The 19381-nt window shown below is 38.8% G+C and overlaps 2 protein-coding genes across 14 annotated transcripts in view; both read right to left on the bottom strand.

Moving 5' to 3' along the window:
• Positions 1–3787: 3787 nt before the first annotated feature.
• fgfbp2b (fibroblast growth factor binding protein 2b) lies at positions 3788–4965 on the bottom strand. Its single transcript, XM_012869909.3, has 2 exons — positions 4141–4965; positions 3788–4040 (listed from the first exon to the last, which is right to left on the bottom strand). Exon 1 carries the CDS (start codon positions 4881–4883, stop codon positions 4152–4154), a length of 732 nt encoding a protein of 243 aa, XP_012725363.2. The 5' UTR covers positions 4884–4965; the 3' UTR covers positions 3788–4040; positions 4141–4151.
• A 4573-nt stretch (positions 4966–9538) lies between these two features.
• prom1b (prominin 1 b) overlaps positions 9539–19381 on the bottom strand; it is a 49829-nt gene continuing 39986 nt past the window's right edge. For 8 of the 13 annotated variants that reach the window (XM_036137500.1, XM_036137502.1, XM_036137501.1 and 5 more), the window contains 6 exons: positions 18357–18410; positions 18190–18270; positions 16890–16958; positions 16521–16610; positions 13755–13870; positions 13092–13297 (listed from right to left, as the gene is read on the bottom strand). In XM_036137500.1, the coding sequence (XP_035993393.1) occupies positions 13138–13297; positions 13755–13870; positions 16521–16610; positions 16890–16958; positions 18190–18270; positions 18357–18410 (570 nt within the window). In that variant the 3' untranslated portion in view covers positions 13092–13137. The other 5 variants (XM_021320209.2, XM_021320208.2, XM_021320234.2 and 2 more) reach the window with 5 other exon arrangements.

Genomic DNA, 19381 nt, shown 5'->3' with positions numbered 1-19381 from the left:
AGCATGTACACATTATGTACACCAATAAACCGTGAGGAGAGGTAGAGGATAAGAGATGATCCGAACTTCAAACATCACACAGGCAGAAAATCCCTTATACACAGGCAAACAATGTTATGTCAGCCAAAGAACCGATAAGAGTGTCCCATGCCTGCACAGTAGATGCTCGTGCTTTGTGTACAACCGCCAATGACCTTTCTAAAATGGCAATGTCCCTAAAGTGATTTATCCATTCTTTTGCTGATGGGATGTCCGGGGAAAACCATGAGTGTATTATAGTCTTTTTAGCAGCAGTTAGTCCTGCGAAAACAATTTTCCTCTGAGTCAATCTGATATTGTCACTAAGAACGGAGTCATCATTGAACAGAAGCAGTGGGAGATGCATAGGAATGGGAAATCCTACAATATTTTCAAGGCAACTATGCACCTTGGACCACAGGCTATACACAGGGGGGCACTCCCAGAATACATGAAGATATGTGCCAATAGTGTTCTGATCGCATTTTGGACAGTGGGGATCATCTGTCAGTTTCATGATAAAACGTCTTAATGATCAGAACATTATTTAAAAAAATGTATTTGTTTCAGTTACTCAATACATTGCATGGTTTAAGTAGACAAATAATTATATATTAAGCCTTCGTTTCAGCTAATTGTGATGATTTTTCCGCATGCAGCTAATTAAAAGACATTTGCTCATACTGAGCATGGATGAAGCGACAGTGGAGAGGAAAACTCCCCTTGAACAAGGAGGAAAACCTCCAGCAGAATCAGGACCAGTGTGAACGGCCATCTGCCTCGACCCACTGGGGGTTAGAGAAGACCAATTACCCAGTAATGATATAAATATTATTACTGGGTAATTACTTCACTGCTCATTCATGGATTGCAATTTTTTTTGAAGTTTATAAAAGCAAAGTAAAAAAAACATATTTAATCATATTTTGCTACATGTTGATAAGGTGGTAAATCTATTTCATCTTTGTGTTTGTTTTTGCTTCTCTTTTAATTTTGTCAGTATTCAATTAATAGCTAATGTTTTTCTTTTCAATTTAGTTTTTAATATAATTCTACATTTATTCAGAAATTACATTTTATTGTTTAATTTCACATGTGTTTTATTTTCATTAATTTGCTTTGCTGTTGAAGTAAATTTTCATGTTTTAAGTTATTCCTAGTGCTTGCATCGGCAGATCTTTCTGCATCATAAGTATAAATGCATGATTGATGTTTGTTGGTGTAGCATCGTTTACGGCAATTTTTATGAAGCACTTTTTGTCACATTTTGTTGAAATAAAGAGTAATCTATAAATAAAATCTGACTGATGTAAAGATGTATTTAAAAAACTTGGTTTATAATACTATGAGTATTTTAGATTAGAAAATACTTGATATCCACATAGTTTCCACTTGAAGGATATCACATATCTTCATGCTATTTTACAACAACAAAAACAGGTTACATTTACAGGAATTGTTTGCAATTTCATACATAATTTAATCATTTTAGCATTGGGCTAGCAGATGTAGCTGAGATGCTAACTGTTAGCTGCTAGCTAAATCCCAGTGGAATAAAGGAAATATCATCATCATATTTGTTGGTGGGAACATTGCATGTAAGATAGTAAAACTTATGTTTGGATGTTACCGATCAGCAGCATTTTGATGCAATGATCTAGTCGAGTTGTGATAAAAATATGGATTATTATCACCAGAGATTATCATCTTTTCTGCAAGTCACAGATGACCTGCTTGTTGAACTTGAAACCTGTTTTAGGAAGGGCTCTCTGGAAGTTACACAAGTACCCCATGAATCCTGGAGTTTAACCTTCAAGTTCTCAGAGTGTAAACCCTAAAATAAGCTACATTATTATTATAGTTATTGATTGCTACCCAGTACAGTGAGCAAAAAGAAAATACCACCCATTTAAACAAAAGAATTCTACACAATTTGTACAAATCTAAGACTTTATCTGTAATAAATACCATCATGGTGAAATCTTCCCGGAGTTTTTGTGCTCTTGAAGTTAAATCATTTCATAACCTGTTAAAGAACATATATTTTTATTGAGCCCTGAATGGAAACATGTTAATATTATAAGGTTTATTCAATCAATATAATTCAATTCAGTTTATTTATATTGCACCAATTCACAACACATGTCACCTCAAGGCGCTTTACAAAGTCAAATTCAATCAAATCATACAGAACAATTGGTAAAAAGTTTTCTATCTTAGGAAACCCAGCAAATCGAGTCATTAAAGGTTATTTTCTTACAACCAGTACTGCAGGTTTTAGCTGAAAATGTGTTGTAAAGTGAACTTGGGAATGGTGCTTCTTTCTGTTAGTTGCTGGGTTTCTTTCTTGTTTTGCTTGATACTTTATTTCTCTTCATCTGTCATCACTATGAAAAAGTACTGAAAATGAAATGAATAAACTGCAGCCATAGCCTAAAGTACTATTAATGAACACCACTTCAAAAGATTACTTTAGACGTCAATTAATTCCTGATACTGTGTGTGTGTGTGTGTGTGTGTGTGTGTGTGTGTGTGTGTGTGTGTGTACTTGTATTTGTAGCTGAGTGAGCATTTTTGCGCATTTTATCAGTAAAGTTAGGACTTCCATGTAAAGTGAGGACATCTTTCAGGTCCTCACTTTTCCTGGGCTAGGGGTTAGGTTTAGCACTAAGGTGTCAGTTAGGTTTAAATTAGGGTGGGTTTAGGTATAAACTCATAAAGGTTAGAGTTAGGGCCAAGGTCAGGGCTAGACCACAGATAGGCTTGAAATTGAATGAAAGTTTACTGAAGTCTCATTTTGTACTTTAAACAAGAATGTGTGTGTGTGTGAGCATATATATATATATATATATATATATATATATATATATATATATATATATATATATATATATATATATATATATATCAGTGCTGTTAGTTAAACGCGTTATTAACGGCGTTAACGTAAACCCATTTTAACGGCGACAATTTTTTTGTCGCCGTTAATCGTGCGTCAAAACACACACACCGTTCCCTAATGTTTTTCCCCGCAGTGCTCTCCGGACTGTGTTTCTTTTACCCTCGGCGCTTTGTGTAGTTTCAAGAGTGCTAGAAAACTGTAGCAAAATAGACCCGCGCTGCGCTCACTGTTGCAGCACGGGTTTATTTTGTTGCATGCTTGTACAGTTTTCTACAAGCATTATTAGTGTCATTTATTGCAAAATTGCATATTAAAATGCCCAAACAGGCTATTACACTTTCAGAAATAAAAGGATAAAATATGCGATTCATTTGCGATTAATCTCCAGTTAACTATCGACATTATGCGATTAATCGCGATTAAAATTTTTAATCGTTTGACAGCACACACACACATATATATATATATATATATATATATATATATATATATATATATATATATATGTATATATGTATATATATATATATGTATATGTGTATATGTGTATGTATGTATGTATGTATGTGTGTATGTGTGTGTGTATGTGTGTGTGTGTGCTCAGTCCTCTGCGGCCTCCACACAGGCCTCCTCTGTTCTTGCACGGCGGCTCTTATGGACTCAATTCATCAGCTCACACAGGGAAGTGTTTGGCTCTGCACAGACACCTTCTGTGACTGATTGTGTCTGCATCGCTAACAACTTCCTCGGGCGCCGGCAGTGGACATGTTGTTGGAGCCCGTGGTTGATGGCCACAAAGACGTCTTTGAAAACAGGAGTCTGAGCACATGCAGCAGGAGCAACAGAGCGACGCAGAGGGACGAGAGGTCACCATTCTCGCATTTATTCTCTTCCTCTGAGTACATGCTGCGGAAACGCTTCCAAGACATCTGGGACAACTTTTACATAATTTACAAACAGAAACACATCGCTATGAGGTTCTCTCTTTGGCTCATTGTGGATATTTTTTTTATAGATTTAAGACATGCATATCATATAGTCCAATATTTCCAGATGCTTTCATACAGATTCCAGAGGGCTCAAAGACCGGAGACCGAATTGTGTTGTTAGTAATTCCAACCTGAAACAAGAGCAAAAAGGTCCTTAAGATTTGATTTTAAGCTTGTAATATTTAAACTGTCCATCTACTTTCCCGTCGTCTTGGCTGTTGCTTTACCCACCTGCATGAATCTTAGTTTTGAAACCAGCTGATGACGAAGCTGCAGAGGCCGTGGAAGCTCTTCCAGCAGTACTCTGTGGCAAGGTGGGACGCCCTGGATGAAGGCTCGTCTGTGGGACGGGTGGTGGTGGTGGTGGTCTTCACAGGCTTGGGGGTGCTTTTCTTGCTCTGGGAGCCCTTGCCCTGCTGGGGTTTAGCCGGCTGAGGCTGCGGCTTCACAGGTTTATGAGACGCAGTGGGTTTGGTTTGCGCCGGTGCAGCTGGTTTACGTTGCTCCTGCTCGGGCTTCGACGGCTTGGGGGCTGAAGCCTTGGGCCAAGAAGTTAGGAAAGTCATTTGAGCCTCATCGGAGTATTTCCTGCACATGTGGGGTCGGTAGATTTTGGCTCCCTGGCAGGCGTTCTTCAGCTTCCTCAGCTCCCACATCATCTGGGTAAAGTAGTGCCGAGGGTTGTTGTTGTAGGCTCGGCATTGGCTCGGTTTGCCCTGGAAGTCACAGTAGTAGGACCGTCCGCTAGCCTGGCTTGGGGCTCTGCAGGAGACACGCAGACGAGTAAAGTTTCCTGCAACGGACACCGCCATGGTGCAAGCGTCCTTCGTCTTGGTGTTGAATCTGATGGTTTCCTCCCAGACGCTGCGCTGCTGCTTGCCGTCATTGTTGCTGTCGTTGGGGTGAGCATTCGACGCGCATACAGCTGCCACCAAAAGCGGCAGCAGCATCATCATTTTCACCCTGGACCTCATGGCAAAGCTGTAGGCTGTGGGCTGCTGCTCCGTTTGCTCCGAGGGCTGAGATGTGAAAAGGGGCTTATGGCATGTAGACGTAACTTTTCAAGCTGACAGATGGTTTTATTCACGATCCAGACTTCCTTAAACTCCTCCTCCACTCGCTCGCACAAACACGGGCTGCGTGTGGCACGTTTAAATCTTCGAAAAATGATTGACGAGATGGTTGGAAGGAGGGGAGGGGACAGGAACCACAGGAGGAAAAGGAGAGCTGATGAAAAGTAAGAGGCATAAGAGAGACTCACACATGCGGCCAGATGTTGTGAAAACAGGAGGACTATTGACCATTGATGAGGAGGAGAGCTGCAGGAGTTTGGAGCTGCAGTGCTGAAAAAGGATTTGCCAATTTTTTTTTTTTTTTATCATGCTTAGACCTTATGGATCAAATATCAGACCGAGGTGACTCGAGTATCTACAAAAGGGAATTTATAAATTATTTTATTCATCAAGAGGGGGCAGCCACTGTCATCAGGCATTGGCAATGTGTCTTTTACGTCACTTTTACATCTCCTTCAGGAATTTTTGCAAGAGAGCAGAAGTTATTCTTTTATCAGTTTTGGCAGATTGTCAGGTTGTTGCTGCAATAAATCCGTCCCGGATCATCACACTACCACCACCGTGTTCAATGTTCTGTTTCTGAAATGAGAGATTTTATGTCGGATGTAACAGGAAAAAGACCTTCCATTACAATATTTCACAGAATATCACTCCCAAAAATCTACATATGAGACAATCTTTAAGCTCTTTGTTGTCTGCATGGATTTTCTACTTTATACTCTCACATAATTGTCATTTTGTCTCACTGTTTTATCCATGATCTCTGACCTGACCTGTGTTAAGTGGGGTGTTCAGTGCTTTCGATGTTGCTTAGGGCTGAAACTTTGGTAAGATAGCTACTTATTGGGGGGTTTACCACTACTCTGTGTTTGCTTTCCATAAAGCGCCAATTCACAACACGTCATCTCAAGGCTCATTACAAAATCAAATTCAATCAAATCAAATCAGACAGATTGGTCAAAGTGTGTGTTATTGGTTTCCCAGAGCCGTAGGAATGGCTTTGCAATCCTTTTCAGACTTATAGATGTCAAAAACTTTATAAGATATTGAGCTTCTTCAGATCAGTCTCTGACATTTTGCTTAAAGCCATCTTTATTTTGACAGACAGGTGCTATTAAAGTGATTTATTGATTTTATAAGCCTGGCAGTAATCAATACTGGTTCTGGTTAGTGAAACAGAACTTGACTTAAAAAATAAACCCCAAAAAACAGCTTATTCAGAATCAACAAGTAACTTTTTCCTCACAGGGCCCAGTTGGCTTGAAAAATATTTTTCCTTTTTGTAAATGAAAGTATAAACAGAACCTGCATTCTGGATTTATTCTGGTTCTGAAAAACCCAAACCAGAAAGAAATCTGTGGGGAGCTGTGAGGAGCCCTGATAACCGATAAATTTTGTCCTTATCATGTTCTTACAATTAAAAATTTACTTTGCATTTTCACAAATCATCAGTGTAAAGCTGCTAATTGGGGTCGCCAAGCAAGTAAACATGCCCATGAATTGGGAAGACCACCAGTTTTTGGCTTTATTTCATGTTGGGTAAATGTTAGAGTTAGACTGTCTTTAAAGTTGTGCAGCGATGATTCTCGCAGACATCCTCAGATTAGTCAAAAACTGGGCCCCATTTGGGGGTTTCATCCGTCACCAGACATTGACTTCAAGGTTTCTGCCTGCTGGAAACCATCAGAGCAGAGGCGACTGTTTAATTTGCCTTCCCAGGGTGGTCTGGTAATTATTCTTTGAAGATGCACATCCTGACTGCCACTCTTGCCTCCTTTAAATGTGGTTACAGGGACGACGTCAACCTTATTTTACATTTATGGGCTGATTTTCTTGTTTATTTTAGGGATAAAGGAGTTAATTTAATGACTATTATTAACCCAGTGAATACAGAATTGGATGGGAGAAATGTTTTTGTTCAAGAAGGAGGTGTCAAACTGAGGTCTCATGAGGCATTTTAGCACAGCAGCAAAGCTCAACGCTGTCTGTAATGACCTGAAAAACGTGGATGGCCCTCCAGTTTGGCACTGATGGTAAAGATAATATCTTTAAAATAATTGATGTTTGGTGATTGTTTGTCAAAGAAGCATTTCCCCACTATGAAATTTTACAGCAGAGCATTTTTGCACTAACAATACTTGTTTCAAACCAACTCACCAAAACCATACAAGGCAAAATTATCAAAAGCACTTCTTTAAAATTGTATGTATGTTGTATATATGTTGTATGTTTCTGCCTCGTCACAATTTTTATTTCCAAACAGAGTTGCATTTAGCCTTTTGCTAGCTCCTGGTCGAAATTATGGAAGACTAATCTGGATTTGTCAGACCAAATTACCTTTCTCCATTGCTCCAGAGTCTAACCTTCATACTCCCAAACAAACCGAAGCGTTTGTTTTCAATTACCCCGCCTATCCGTGGTTTTCAATTCAATTCAATTCAATTCAATTCAATTCAATTTTAGTTGTATAGCGCCAAATCAGTGAGATGACACATGTCATCTCAAGGCACTTTCCAAAGTCAAATTCCATCAGATCCTCCAGGTTGGTCAGAAAGTTTCCTCTCTAAGGAAACCCAGCAGGTTGCATCAAGTCTCTCCAAGCAGCATTCACTCCTCCTGAAAGAGCGTAGAGCCACAGTGGACAGTCGTCTGTGTTGTTGATGGCTTTGCAGCAATCCCTCATACTGAGCATGCATGAAGCGACAGTGGAGAGGAAAACTCCCCTTTAACAGGAAGGAGAACCTCCAGCAGAACCAGAACCAGGCTCAGTGTGAACGCTCATCTGCCTCGATCAACTCAGGGTTTTCTTACGCCGACACAGCAGTTTAGCGCCAATCCCTTGACTCCTCCTTGCACAGTGCATAAAAAGGCCTTACTTCCACTATTGCTCCGAGCTCTGTTTTTTTTTTTTACGATTTGATTTCACCAAATGATTTTCTTCCAATCACATTTCTTCAGTGATGATTAGCCAGGATGATGGTTTCTTGTAAAGAGCCGCTCGACACTTCTTTACAATGTAGGGCTGGACGATAATTCAATAACAATATATATCAATGATAGAAAAAAGGGTGAATAAAAAGCTCAATAGAATAAAGGTTTTCCTTCCTTTTGCATTCTAACCATGTAGGTTAATATTACAGTCATTACATCCTCCTAACCAATCAAAACGCAGACCCAGGAACGCGACATCATCAAACTGCAACCCCTTCTAAGGCTTCAGAGAGCTCTTGTTCTTTCTTCTTTCTTTAAAAACTTGCACTTTGGGTAAAAAGTTGGTTGAATAAAGGGTTTAGTTTGAATTCAGTGTTTGTGTGTTCTGTCTCTAAAAATAGGTCACTAAGCAACAGCATAAAATGGCCAGGGCTGCACTTAAAATATATATTTAGAATTTGTTGATAATTATCGATATCAAACAATATGATTTCTATTTCATCAATATGGTTTTTTTATGTGTTTGTAGCTTCAGTAATCCGTCTCTCATTGACGGCGGACTGCAGCAAAGACTATCAGATGATGCCAAATGGTTATTTAGTAGGCATCCTATGTATATATAGTTCTACTGGGACTTTAACCAGAAACTAAGATCAAGCTTTTCAGCGACAAATACCTCCAGCTGTGGAAAAGCATCTCATGGCACCTCAAATATGGCCAGCAATGCTGTGGGCCTGTTTAACTACCTGAAACCCACTGAAAGCAGCAAAGGTCCCCAGGTCAGGAATTGGATCCCACATGGCTGCATTCATAACAAACAGCCCGTTGTACCCACTCTAGCCCACCCCCCACCCCCCCCCCCACCCACCCACCCACCAAACAAGGATGATTTTTCCCCGTGTTTTTTCAGTGTGGGATTATTGTTGGTGTTGTAACAATCCTCCAAACCCATGAAAAGAGAAATTCATATGCTGCTCTCTTTACTGTTTATAATAAAGCATCTTTTTCTTTCAGGCTCTCACATGATTTATCTTTGCAGCCCATGTGACACAGAGAGCCAGAGATCAGTGGCAACAGTTTATGGTCCATTAAAAAGTCGAGCCTTAAAAAGGAAGAAAAACAAAAACAAAAACTCGTTAAGACTGAAGTTTTTATTCACAGACCTGCACATTTCGAACAATCTCCAAAATTATTTTTTTCTATGGTCCTAATACCTCTGTCACCGTGCCGATGGTCTGCTACGCTGCCTTTGTGTGTTAGCTGTCCTGAAATACTTGTTCATGTAACAGTACGCTAAAAAATGGAATATGTTTAACACCAGTTTTCCTTGTTTGTTATGGGATAAACGCTGAAGCTGCCAATTTACTTGTTCAGTATTTAATTAAAGGCATTGTTAAATATTTTGGGAATCCCCTTTGTGCTTTCTGGCAGGGTTAACTAACAGAAAATATGTCTAGATATTGTTAAAAACATAACAATTCGGCATGATTAGAACCAAAATCAAGGATTGTTTTTCAAGATAATCTCCAATATATATATATATATATATATATATATATATATATATATATATATATATATATATATATATATATATATATATATATATATATATATATATATATATATATATATATTCAATTTACGTAACTGTTATAATGTAAACTGTAAGGTTCCTCTTTTTTTGGAACCCAGGGGATTGAAATTTTAGGCTTTTGTCTGAAAAACTATTTAATGGACAGAAAAGAGTTTTTCTGCAGACATTAATGGTGATTAGAAGAAAAGTTAAAGCTCTGGTGATCAAAAAGACTTCTCATAAAGCCATTATTAGGTTAAACGTCTAATATTTCAGTCAGTATATTACAATAATCTTTTATTAGGTCCTAATTAACCACTAATGTGCCTAATAGCTTAGCAAAACTATCGCCCTGACTGTTTTATACTTCCCCAAGAAATAAACTCAATCATACCAAATAATTTAAGCTATGATACAAATATCCACAGAGAGAAAAAAAAAAAAAAAGAACCAAACAATAAATCTACAAAAAACAGTACTAACATTATATAAAACAAAGATTAAGAAAAAGATATAAAACTTCCAAAAGTTTTGAAAGTGTAAAAAATTTTTTTTACACTTCAGTCGTTGTGAAACTGATGTACATGCAGTTTAATTTTCTACTATTCTGGGTTTTTCAGCAGAAACCAAATTATTTCTACAGCATGAAAAGCTAAAAGGTTGCAGGAGCGACCAGGAGAGGACTTCAGGGGGTTGCAGATGGCAAACAGCTCAAGGAGTGTTCCTGATTGTTGGTTTTTGTTCCCTTTCTTTTGATCCAGTGAAGCCTTAGATGATTCAAAAGTTGGAAAAATCCCGGAGATCCTTAAAAACAACAACAACAACAAAAAAACAGGAGGGGAGCCATTTTTAGACTGTCATCAACGCTTAGAAAGGATGTAAACCTAAAAAGTGAGCACTCACCTTTCCAGGACAGGTCAGTTCCAGTTCTCCTGCCCACTGCGGAGGAAAGAAGGAAATAAAATCAAACACGGTGTCGTGCAGACGGACACCTCAGCTCTGACCTGCGTTTCACTCCATAAATGTTGGTTTCAACTCCCTTTTTTTAGTTGGTATTCAAACTTACCCCATAAAGTCAATTTATTTAGGGTTTTGAAACACTGACAAAGCTCTTTAATACGTTTCCTAATCAGAATGTCAGAATGACACGTTGAGTCCCCTCCTTATTGAATTTTCCTCTGTAGCCACTAGCCTGATGACAAACTAGCATTTTTCATCTCTGTCTGTTAGTTCTTTCATTTGTTTTTTGCTCAAATATTCATCCATTTATCCATTTTCTGAACCGCATAATCCCTCATGGGGTCGCAGGGGTTGCTGGTGCCTATCTCCAGTGTTCACCAGGCGAGAGGCGGGGTTCAAATAATCATTATTGAGTATATTTTTAGCTTAATTACCACAAAATATTATTCTTGATTTAATTTATTGAAAACTGTTGTTGATTCTTATGTTTCTTTAAGATAGAATCCTTGGAAATAAACAACAGTCTTCCTTTGTAGTTTTAATAAAGTTGCCTCATCGGGAAGGTGCAAAATTAACAGAATTGGACTGATTTAGAAAGAATTTAAGATTGATTTCTTTAGTGGTTAGATTAGTTGGTGGATTAGTGGTTAGAACAGGTCACTTGTTTCCTGGGGCCACCAGTTCCCCAGTCCAAACCCCACAGCTGCCACTCTGGGTCCCTGGATAAAGACCCTTAGCCCCAGGATGCTGGATGGGTTAAATGCAGAGGATGAATTTCATTGGAATGTGTGTTGTAATGACAAATAAAGATGATGATTATGATGATTGTTACATAATTTAACCCAGTTAAATATTTCTGCCGGGTTTCTTGTAAGGAAAGAAAACTTTCTGAAGACAAATGGTGCGTTGAAGCATTTAAAATGAGAGCTGAAAGCAATAATAAGTATTGCTCATTAAAAACAGCCAATTTACAAGTTTGCTCTACAAAAGTTGTGACTAATTTCTTTATGTTTTTCAGAGGAGCCAGAGTTTCTGGTAATATTTTAAAGTGGCTTCGAGCAACCGTTCTTCAGAAGGTCCTTTTTTTCTCAGAAATCCGCAGAGACACAATCATTTCCAGAAGATTAATTTCATATCCGATCACTCTGACTCTGAGTAAAAGTCCTTTCAAAAATATTTTCTTGTGGAGTCCTGTCAACCCTGATGTCCCTTTTTGCTGCAGTAAGGTTAATTTACATTCAAAACTATTCTGCTCACTGGGTGTGGTGAAAAACAAACATTGATCCTTGTCGAGCTTTGTTTGTTCAGTTCTGGTCGGTTTAAACTTTGAATTATTGCTCTGACTGTAGATACAGGCAACTCTGGGTGAGCGGATTTTTTCTAATATTTTGCCATTTTCTTATTCCTTTCCTTACTACTGTTTAAAAATATGCAATTTTTATACAGTATACCTGCCTTACAGTACTAAATTAGCAGGCTCTCTTATCTTTCCCATTTTGAAGTGTAGGTAATTATAAAGGCCCTCTGTTTCAATTACAGTCAATGCAAACATTTAGTATCAATTAGGGATGCACCGATATGAAAATTTAGACCAACATCGATTTCCGATATTGACATAGCTGTTATGTCCGATAACCGATATTTACCAATGTGTGTTTGTGTGTGTATACAAACATTTATGTTTTTGTGATGGTTACATTTTTTGTAAAAGTTTAAATCGACTGCAGTGCATCTAAATTTTCTGAAAAACAATTATTCCTTAATGATGAATAAAGGAACTCAAAATAATAAAAGGTTTGCATTTTCTAAATTTTTTTCAAATCTTAAAATTAAGAGATCAACAGGTTTCGATACAAAACAGACAAATTAGCACAGGACCACTTTTGAAGACTCGTTGTTCCTATTTCTTTAGTAAAATCCTTAACTAATACTTTAGACACCCCAGCTTGAAACACATAAAACAGTAGACTAAGACCAAGACTAATTATCAAACATTTTTCCATTTAAACTTCATTAAACCATGTATAAAAAACTAAAACATCTCGGAATCACGTGTGACATCTTTGCTGGCTTTTGTTTCCTATATCTCAAAGAGATGACTGAGATACTGTTGATCTTCTGGTTTTAATTTTGTCCTCCACTTATCCACTGTACTAATTTTTCAGACCTGAAAGATGCACCAACTTCCATTTGACTCATCAAACTAAAAAAGACCAGCATTTAAACGATTACACAAAGAAATTGGGTCAACTGTGAACTTTTTGCACAGTATTGTCTGCAAAACGTTTAACGAGGGACGCTGTTGCATCATGGTGGACGGCGGACAAATGACTGGATCAGAGCGAAACTTGCATCTTTAAGAAAAGATAAAGAGAGAAGAAGGTGAGAAGAAATATTAGGAGCAAAAAAAGATGAGGAAAGATGGTGTCTGAGCAGCAGGATGAAGCCAAACTGAGGGGGGTCTGATGCTCAGTGGTTCATGGACAGTTAGTGTCGTTAGGTGACGGTTAGACGAGGATTTTTCGCCGGTTGCAAATACCTCCAACAAGGCCGAGCGATCCAGCAGGTCACCATTCGCTCGGTGGGGCTGAGGCCCGAGGGAACCAAGTCAGTGTGTCATTATAGGGAGAGCTAAACACACACATACACGAGTAAATCCTCATTATAATTTCCTTAACAGTAATTTTCTCAAACTTTTCCTCGGCTACAGAAGAAACTCCCTCCACCGATTAACCCTGCTGCATGCAGACAAGCCGAGTTTGAATTAGAGCACAGCTCATACCTGAGCGGAGGGACGTTTCCACTGATATCACACACCTGTTCATCACGATTACCTGTTTTAGCCCTACTGCAACACAAGATGGAGGGGGCAGGAGGGGGGGGGGGTGAAGATGACAATGACAACGGCAACACCCTCCTGATAATAAAAAGAGTAAATCACATCCAAATTGAAGCTGATGCTGAGAAGTGGTGGGAAACGGGTCGGAAAGGGTGAGAATGTGGTCCAAAATATCCCGCTGCAAAACGTGGCGATGAGAGGAAAAAAAGGCAAAAAGACACGAGAAAAGCTGAGAGACATTAAAGAGCGACAAGCCACGGGTAAGAGTAGCTGGAGCAAACAACCAGGATTGGACGAAAGGAGAGTAAGCAATCCAAGAAGAAGAAGAACGATGGAAAGAGACAGAAAATTAGAGGGATGAGTTTTGATCTGAGCTGCACAAGAAGATACTCTGAATCTCTGAGAGCAGAAGTAGAAAAGATTTCCATCTGTAGCTGAAGGTGCGAGACGGTTTCCTTAGACTCACTCTTCAAAGACGTCCTCCGTGTCCATCCGTCTGTAGTATTTGGCCAGTTTGACGGAAAAGATGATGCTGGGAATCAGAAGGAGGCAGCAGGCTCCCAAACCCATCCAAAACGTGTTCTGGAAAACAAAATCACAAGGAAAACACATTTAATTACTCGATTAAATTATGCATGGGAGACAGGCAGATCTTCCAGTGCAGAAAATACAAAGAATGAAGGCAGATTTTAAAAGTTAGACCTCACAGTGTTGTCCACTAATGAAATAAACAGAGGTGATAATGAGGCAGAAAACCAACAGGCAGATAACGGAGCTGTTCTTGGACACCATAATCCAATATGCTAATCAGAAAGCTTTAAATTTATATATAAAACAAGAAAAACAAGTGTATGGTTTTATACGTTCTAAATAATATTGTATATAGTAGTATTTTCATTGCTGAATATGTTCGATGTTGGGATGAATTGTTGCACACGGTGTGAAGAGCATGTTGCTAAACATCTCTTGCACCATTTACTGCGCTGAGTGATTGGTGAGCTGCTAAACCAGCGGACCCTCAAACATTAGGAACTTATATAATTCCTAATGTATTTAACAGTACAAAAGGTTGTTAAAAAATGCTATCAGCATGAGGAATTTAATGGGGACCCAGGCCATTAAAAGTTTGAGGACCCCTGTGCTAGACATTTGTCTTAGGCTCACAATACATTTTACTATGAGCCATAAAACTATGACTCTGGGTTGGATAAAATGTACAGCATCCTGTAAACTCTTAAATATACCATATAACGTGGAAAGTACTGCTGGGTCAATGTGAGCTTCTGTGCTTTCTGTGTCTCTGCTCTGTCTTCTCTAAGCCCCAGTGTGTCGAGGCAGATGAGCGTTCACACTGAGCCTGGTTCTGGTTCTGCTGGAGGTTCTCCTCCCTGTTAAAGGGGAGTTTTCCTCTCCACTGTCGCTTCATGCATGCTCAGTATGAGGGATTGCTGCAAAGCCATCAACAAAGCAGACGACTGTCCACTGTGGCTCTACGCTCTTTCAGGAGGAGTGAATGCTGCTTGGAGAGACTTGATGCAACCTGCTGGGTTTCCTTAGAGAGGAAACTTTCTCACCAACCTGGAGAATCTGATCAAATTTGACTTTGTAAAGTGCCTTGAGATGACATGTTTCATGAATTGGTGCTATATAAATAAAATAAAATTGAATTGAATTGAAAAATAAGGACATTGTTTTTTCCAGCAGCAAAAATGTCCCACTAAAAAAAACTAAGAGAACATCCAATTAATTAATTTGAGCAAAAAAAGGTTCCTGGGGCCTCTGACAAAGAAAAGCCCACAGCATCATAGATCCTCCACCTTACTAAAAACGAAGTATGAGGTCCTTTACCACATATTCATCTTTTCAGAGCAGAGTTTTACAAACAGGACATGTTTACGTTTGTCATCTCCCATTTTCTCTCGTCTTTCCTATTTTAAATAGTTACTAAGAGAAGTGGGCCCCTATGGCACGGCATCTTTGTACCCAGAGGAAAACAGATATTCATGAATTGAAATGTTGTTAAAATGCCTCCGTTGGGTTGGTGTGATAGAAATTGTTTGGGGTACTATTAACTGTGGCCCTGGAGATTTTATTAAAACTTTTACGCTTCTTAGTGTGAGGTTTTTAACCTGAATAAATGTAAAAATAAAGGCTGGGTTTTTCAAAATTTTCCTGTGTGAGATTATGCACCCAGATTAAAACATAATTTAAAAAAATATATTTTTTTCATGATTAATTTGTCATTTTTATACTTATCAAGACTAATAAATACAGATAGCAAATGTCTCACCTGTCATAACGAGCTGTCCCTGAAACACTATACACACACAAAAATAAAAAAATAAAAAGGTTTTCTTTAAATGTAACAAAGCATCTAAAACAGGGGTCCCCAACCATTTTGAAACTGAGAGCTACTTCCTCGGTACTGTGTCACACAAAGGGCTACCAGTGCTGCGGTTGAACTAGAGGAGTCAGAGTTCACCAATAAACATATCTGCAATCCTCTTTGTTAAGATATTGTTATTTTTAAATCTATATAAATGCAAGTGTGGTTACAAAAGTAGAGCAACGGACTAAAATAACATTTTAGATGCGGCTCACTGGAGGGTTTTGCTAGTTTTAGAACAGGCTTGAGGGCCCCATGTTGGTGACCCCTGATCTAAAATATGTCCTTTCTTTAAATGTGTTTAACTTCTTTCTCGCAGGCTTTCATTCTTGTGACGAACTGGCGACTTGTACCCGACCTTTTGCTTGTTGGCAGCTGGGACAGGCTCCACGACCCGATTCTTGGTTTCAATGAGAGCATCAAGTCATTTCGAGTGAAAACGCTCAAGTCACTCGTCTTTTCGATTATCAAGTCCACCCCTCTGGTATTTACAAGAAATGCACACACCACACAAACGCACATCAATCATACACTGGAAAAAAAATGGATCCTTTTATTATTTTTGCAAAAACTCAAAGCTATTCGGGAGGCATGATTTAAAGGTAATAAGTACCGTAAACATAAACTTTACCGCTCAGCGGGGCTCGATAGGGAACAGTGGACAACCTATGCTCATGTGGGGCCACGCCCTGACCGAACACCCTCTACCATCTCAGCGTGCGAGCATCCTGTTCCTGACCGAGACGGCTCCCAAAACCCAGAGCTGCTCTCAGACGTCAAAGGGCCATTGATTATTTCTTCGGCTGGCAGTCAGACCCACTGTGAACACACAGAAATATATCTTACCACTGAGTCGACGATGAAGCTGCAGGCCACTATCTCCATGCTGTCCACCATGTTGCTGATGGGTTTACACTGGGCTACCTCGGCAGTCAGCTGCGGAGGGACAAGGACACACAATATGTGCACAGTTGACTTAAATCAACAGATGAAATGTCCCAGGAAATCCCTGGAGTGGCTGTTATTTGCAAACCCCGTAACGTCTAGTTGGGCTCGGCTGAACCACCTCCAGGAAGTCCATTAGAACTGGCGCACCGTGCGTACGGTTAGGCCACCTTAGAGCTAACAGTGGGCCGTTGTGCATTTTTCATGTCCCGACTCAATCAGCTGGAAAGCGAGCGTAAAACCCGAGGAAAGATTTTGAAAAACACTCACCGAGTTTTTAACCCATTCGGTGTACTGCTTGAAGTATCCCACCAGGCTCTGCACGAAGGCCTTCGTCTCCTGCAGACCAGCAGCAGAGAAAAGCGTTAGAGACTGCGTCACAAAAACAGAGAACGTTTCAGCATTACAATTAAAGGTTTTCTGTTTTTGATTACAACGTTATTATCAATTAGAAACATGCATCCAGTTTCTGCGGCCCGCTCATCCTTGCAGCGTTGCAGGTTTTAATAATAGTTTATCGCAATACAGGAATATGATATTTTAATATGTCTTTAAATAGAAAAAGACAATTATCCATTAGTTTGAAGTAAGGGATTTTCATTTAATGTATTTTAAGTCAGACATTTCTTTATATTTAAAGAGGCCTTGATCAACATTTCTCCAGACTTTCTGAAGCTCTTTCTGAATTTTTGCTTCTTTTTCCATCCTTTTCTGAGCAGAAAAAAATCAGGTTTTAGATAAAAAAAATTAATTGCTGGGCTGCTTAACTCTCAGCTATAAATCATTCAAACATAAAAATACTTCTAAACTCGGGTTCCTCCTGCGTATTACACAAAACTAAGAAAAGAAGCTACCGGGGGAGTCGTGGCCAAGTGTTTGCGTCCTGGAAAAGGTGATAAGGTAAAGCTGTGCAAAGAAAAATCTACTTCTCCAATGTTTTCCTTACTTTTATTCACTATTCAATAATTATTACATTTGTCTATCATCAGAATGTTAACTAATATTTCCAGAATATCAACTTTTTATTTTCCCTCCCATTTTTCAGAGGCTCCCTTAGCGCCCCCTGGTGGCGCCCACTTTGAAAAACGCTGTCCTAAGGGATGATGGGTTCAATGCAAAGAGAGATTTCCCCTCTGTGGGACTATAAAGGGAAGTATTTATTTATTTCACTGTCACACCATTTCCTTTCATAACATTACTAGGCTGGCATGTCTGAAAATATGTTCAATGCAGTTCAAAAGCAAATAAATTTGAGGCTTTTGAGAAAACATGAAGTCTTTTCCACATGTACGTACATTCTGTTTAATACTTATAATGTGTCACTTTTTACACATGCTGTTTGTAATGGGACGAAGGATGTAAAATCATTGAATATACCATTAGTGCAATAACAGCACTTTAGGAGGAAAATAGGTACTCAAGATGAGGATATTGGTAACAACTGGGAAATTACAATGAAAAATAGAAGAAAGGTGCTGAATGTACAGAAAACACTGTAAAAGATCAGGGTGTAAACCTTAATATGCTTCCTATAATGATGACCAAGCATGCATGTTATTTATTTTTGTACCTGTTTCACAACGTGTGAGGCATTGTGAGTGATGAGATACTCCGCTGCGTCGATGGCGCTCAGGATATTGGTGACTTTAACCTGAGACACAACGAGGAATTCAGTTCATACGAACAAAAGCAACTGCTTCCAGCTAAAGCCGCTTTTATTTTGACAGTTTCACTCACAGGCAGGTCGTTGGACGTCCTCTGCAGCAGTTTGATGCTCTGGCTCAGGGTGCTCTGCACCAGGAAGGACAAACCGTTTATTGTTTTCAAAGAAAAAAAAGCACGCCTAAATACCTGGGTGTCACCCAGAGCGGCCATAGACATCATATACGTAGACGCGTCATTGGGCAGGTTCTGCCTATGCTGCGATGCGTCAGAGCGTCCGCCATCTTAAATGTGGCAAATCTGCAGTTACTCAGTCACTTAAACAGTATCAGAGTATTTAATCTCTGAATATACTTTGTATTCGTAGTATTTTTGTTTTTGTAATATTACAAGTTTATTTTCGTATCCCTTTAGCTTCATTCTCCTAAATTTATTCTACTAAAGAATAAAAATATTTAAAATAATCTAACCTTTCCCTATTACTCCAGGAGTAAAATAAATCTGCAAACTCTGACTATTCTGGAAATGTTCCCTCTTAATTCTCATAATATGACGTTTTTCTCATAACTTTATCACTTTTGTGTTTTTTTTTTTTGTTTTTTTTTTTACTTTATTGACCTAGGACTTTTTTTCTCATATTATTAATTTTACCTCTTTAATACTCCCCCAAAAAGTCTGTTCCTAAAGGTTCACATGAAGACCACGATGTTTAGATTTAACAAATTGATCCTTATATTCATAACACATACACACACAAATCACACACACACACACATATACATATATATATATATATATATATATATATATATATATATATATATATATATATATATATATATATAGCCTGTGTTACCACTCTGCAGCTTTAGTGTGTCCAGTTTTGCAACATGGTGCAGCCTTAGTTTATAGAAGGCAGATACAAGTAGTGAAATCAGCCAGAATACATTTCCATGCAGCACAGGAATGAGGCATCTTTTCTGATTCATGTTCACAATAACAGAACTCAATTTTTTTCTGCCACAGACAATATGGCGGTGACGTTGACGTGTGAACTTTCGCCCAACGACGCGTCTACGTATATGATGTCTGTGAGAGCG

This window comes from Fundulus heteroclitus, chromosome 5 (genome assembly GCF_011125445.2).
Source record: "Fundulus heteroclitus isolate FHET01 chromosome 5, MU-UCD_Fhet_4.1, whole genome shotgun sequence".
Lineage (NCBI taxonomy): Eukaryota > Metazoa > Chordata > Actinopteri > Cyprinodontiformes > Fundulidae > Fundulus > Fundulus heteroclitus.
Note: the sequence above shows the minus strand (reverse complement) of the source record. Positions and strands in the feature narration are given on the sequence as shown.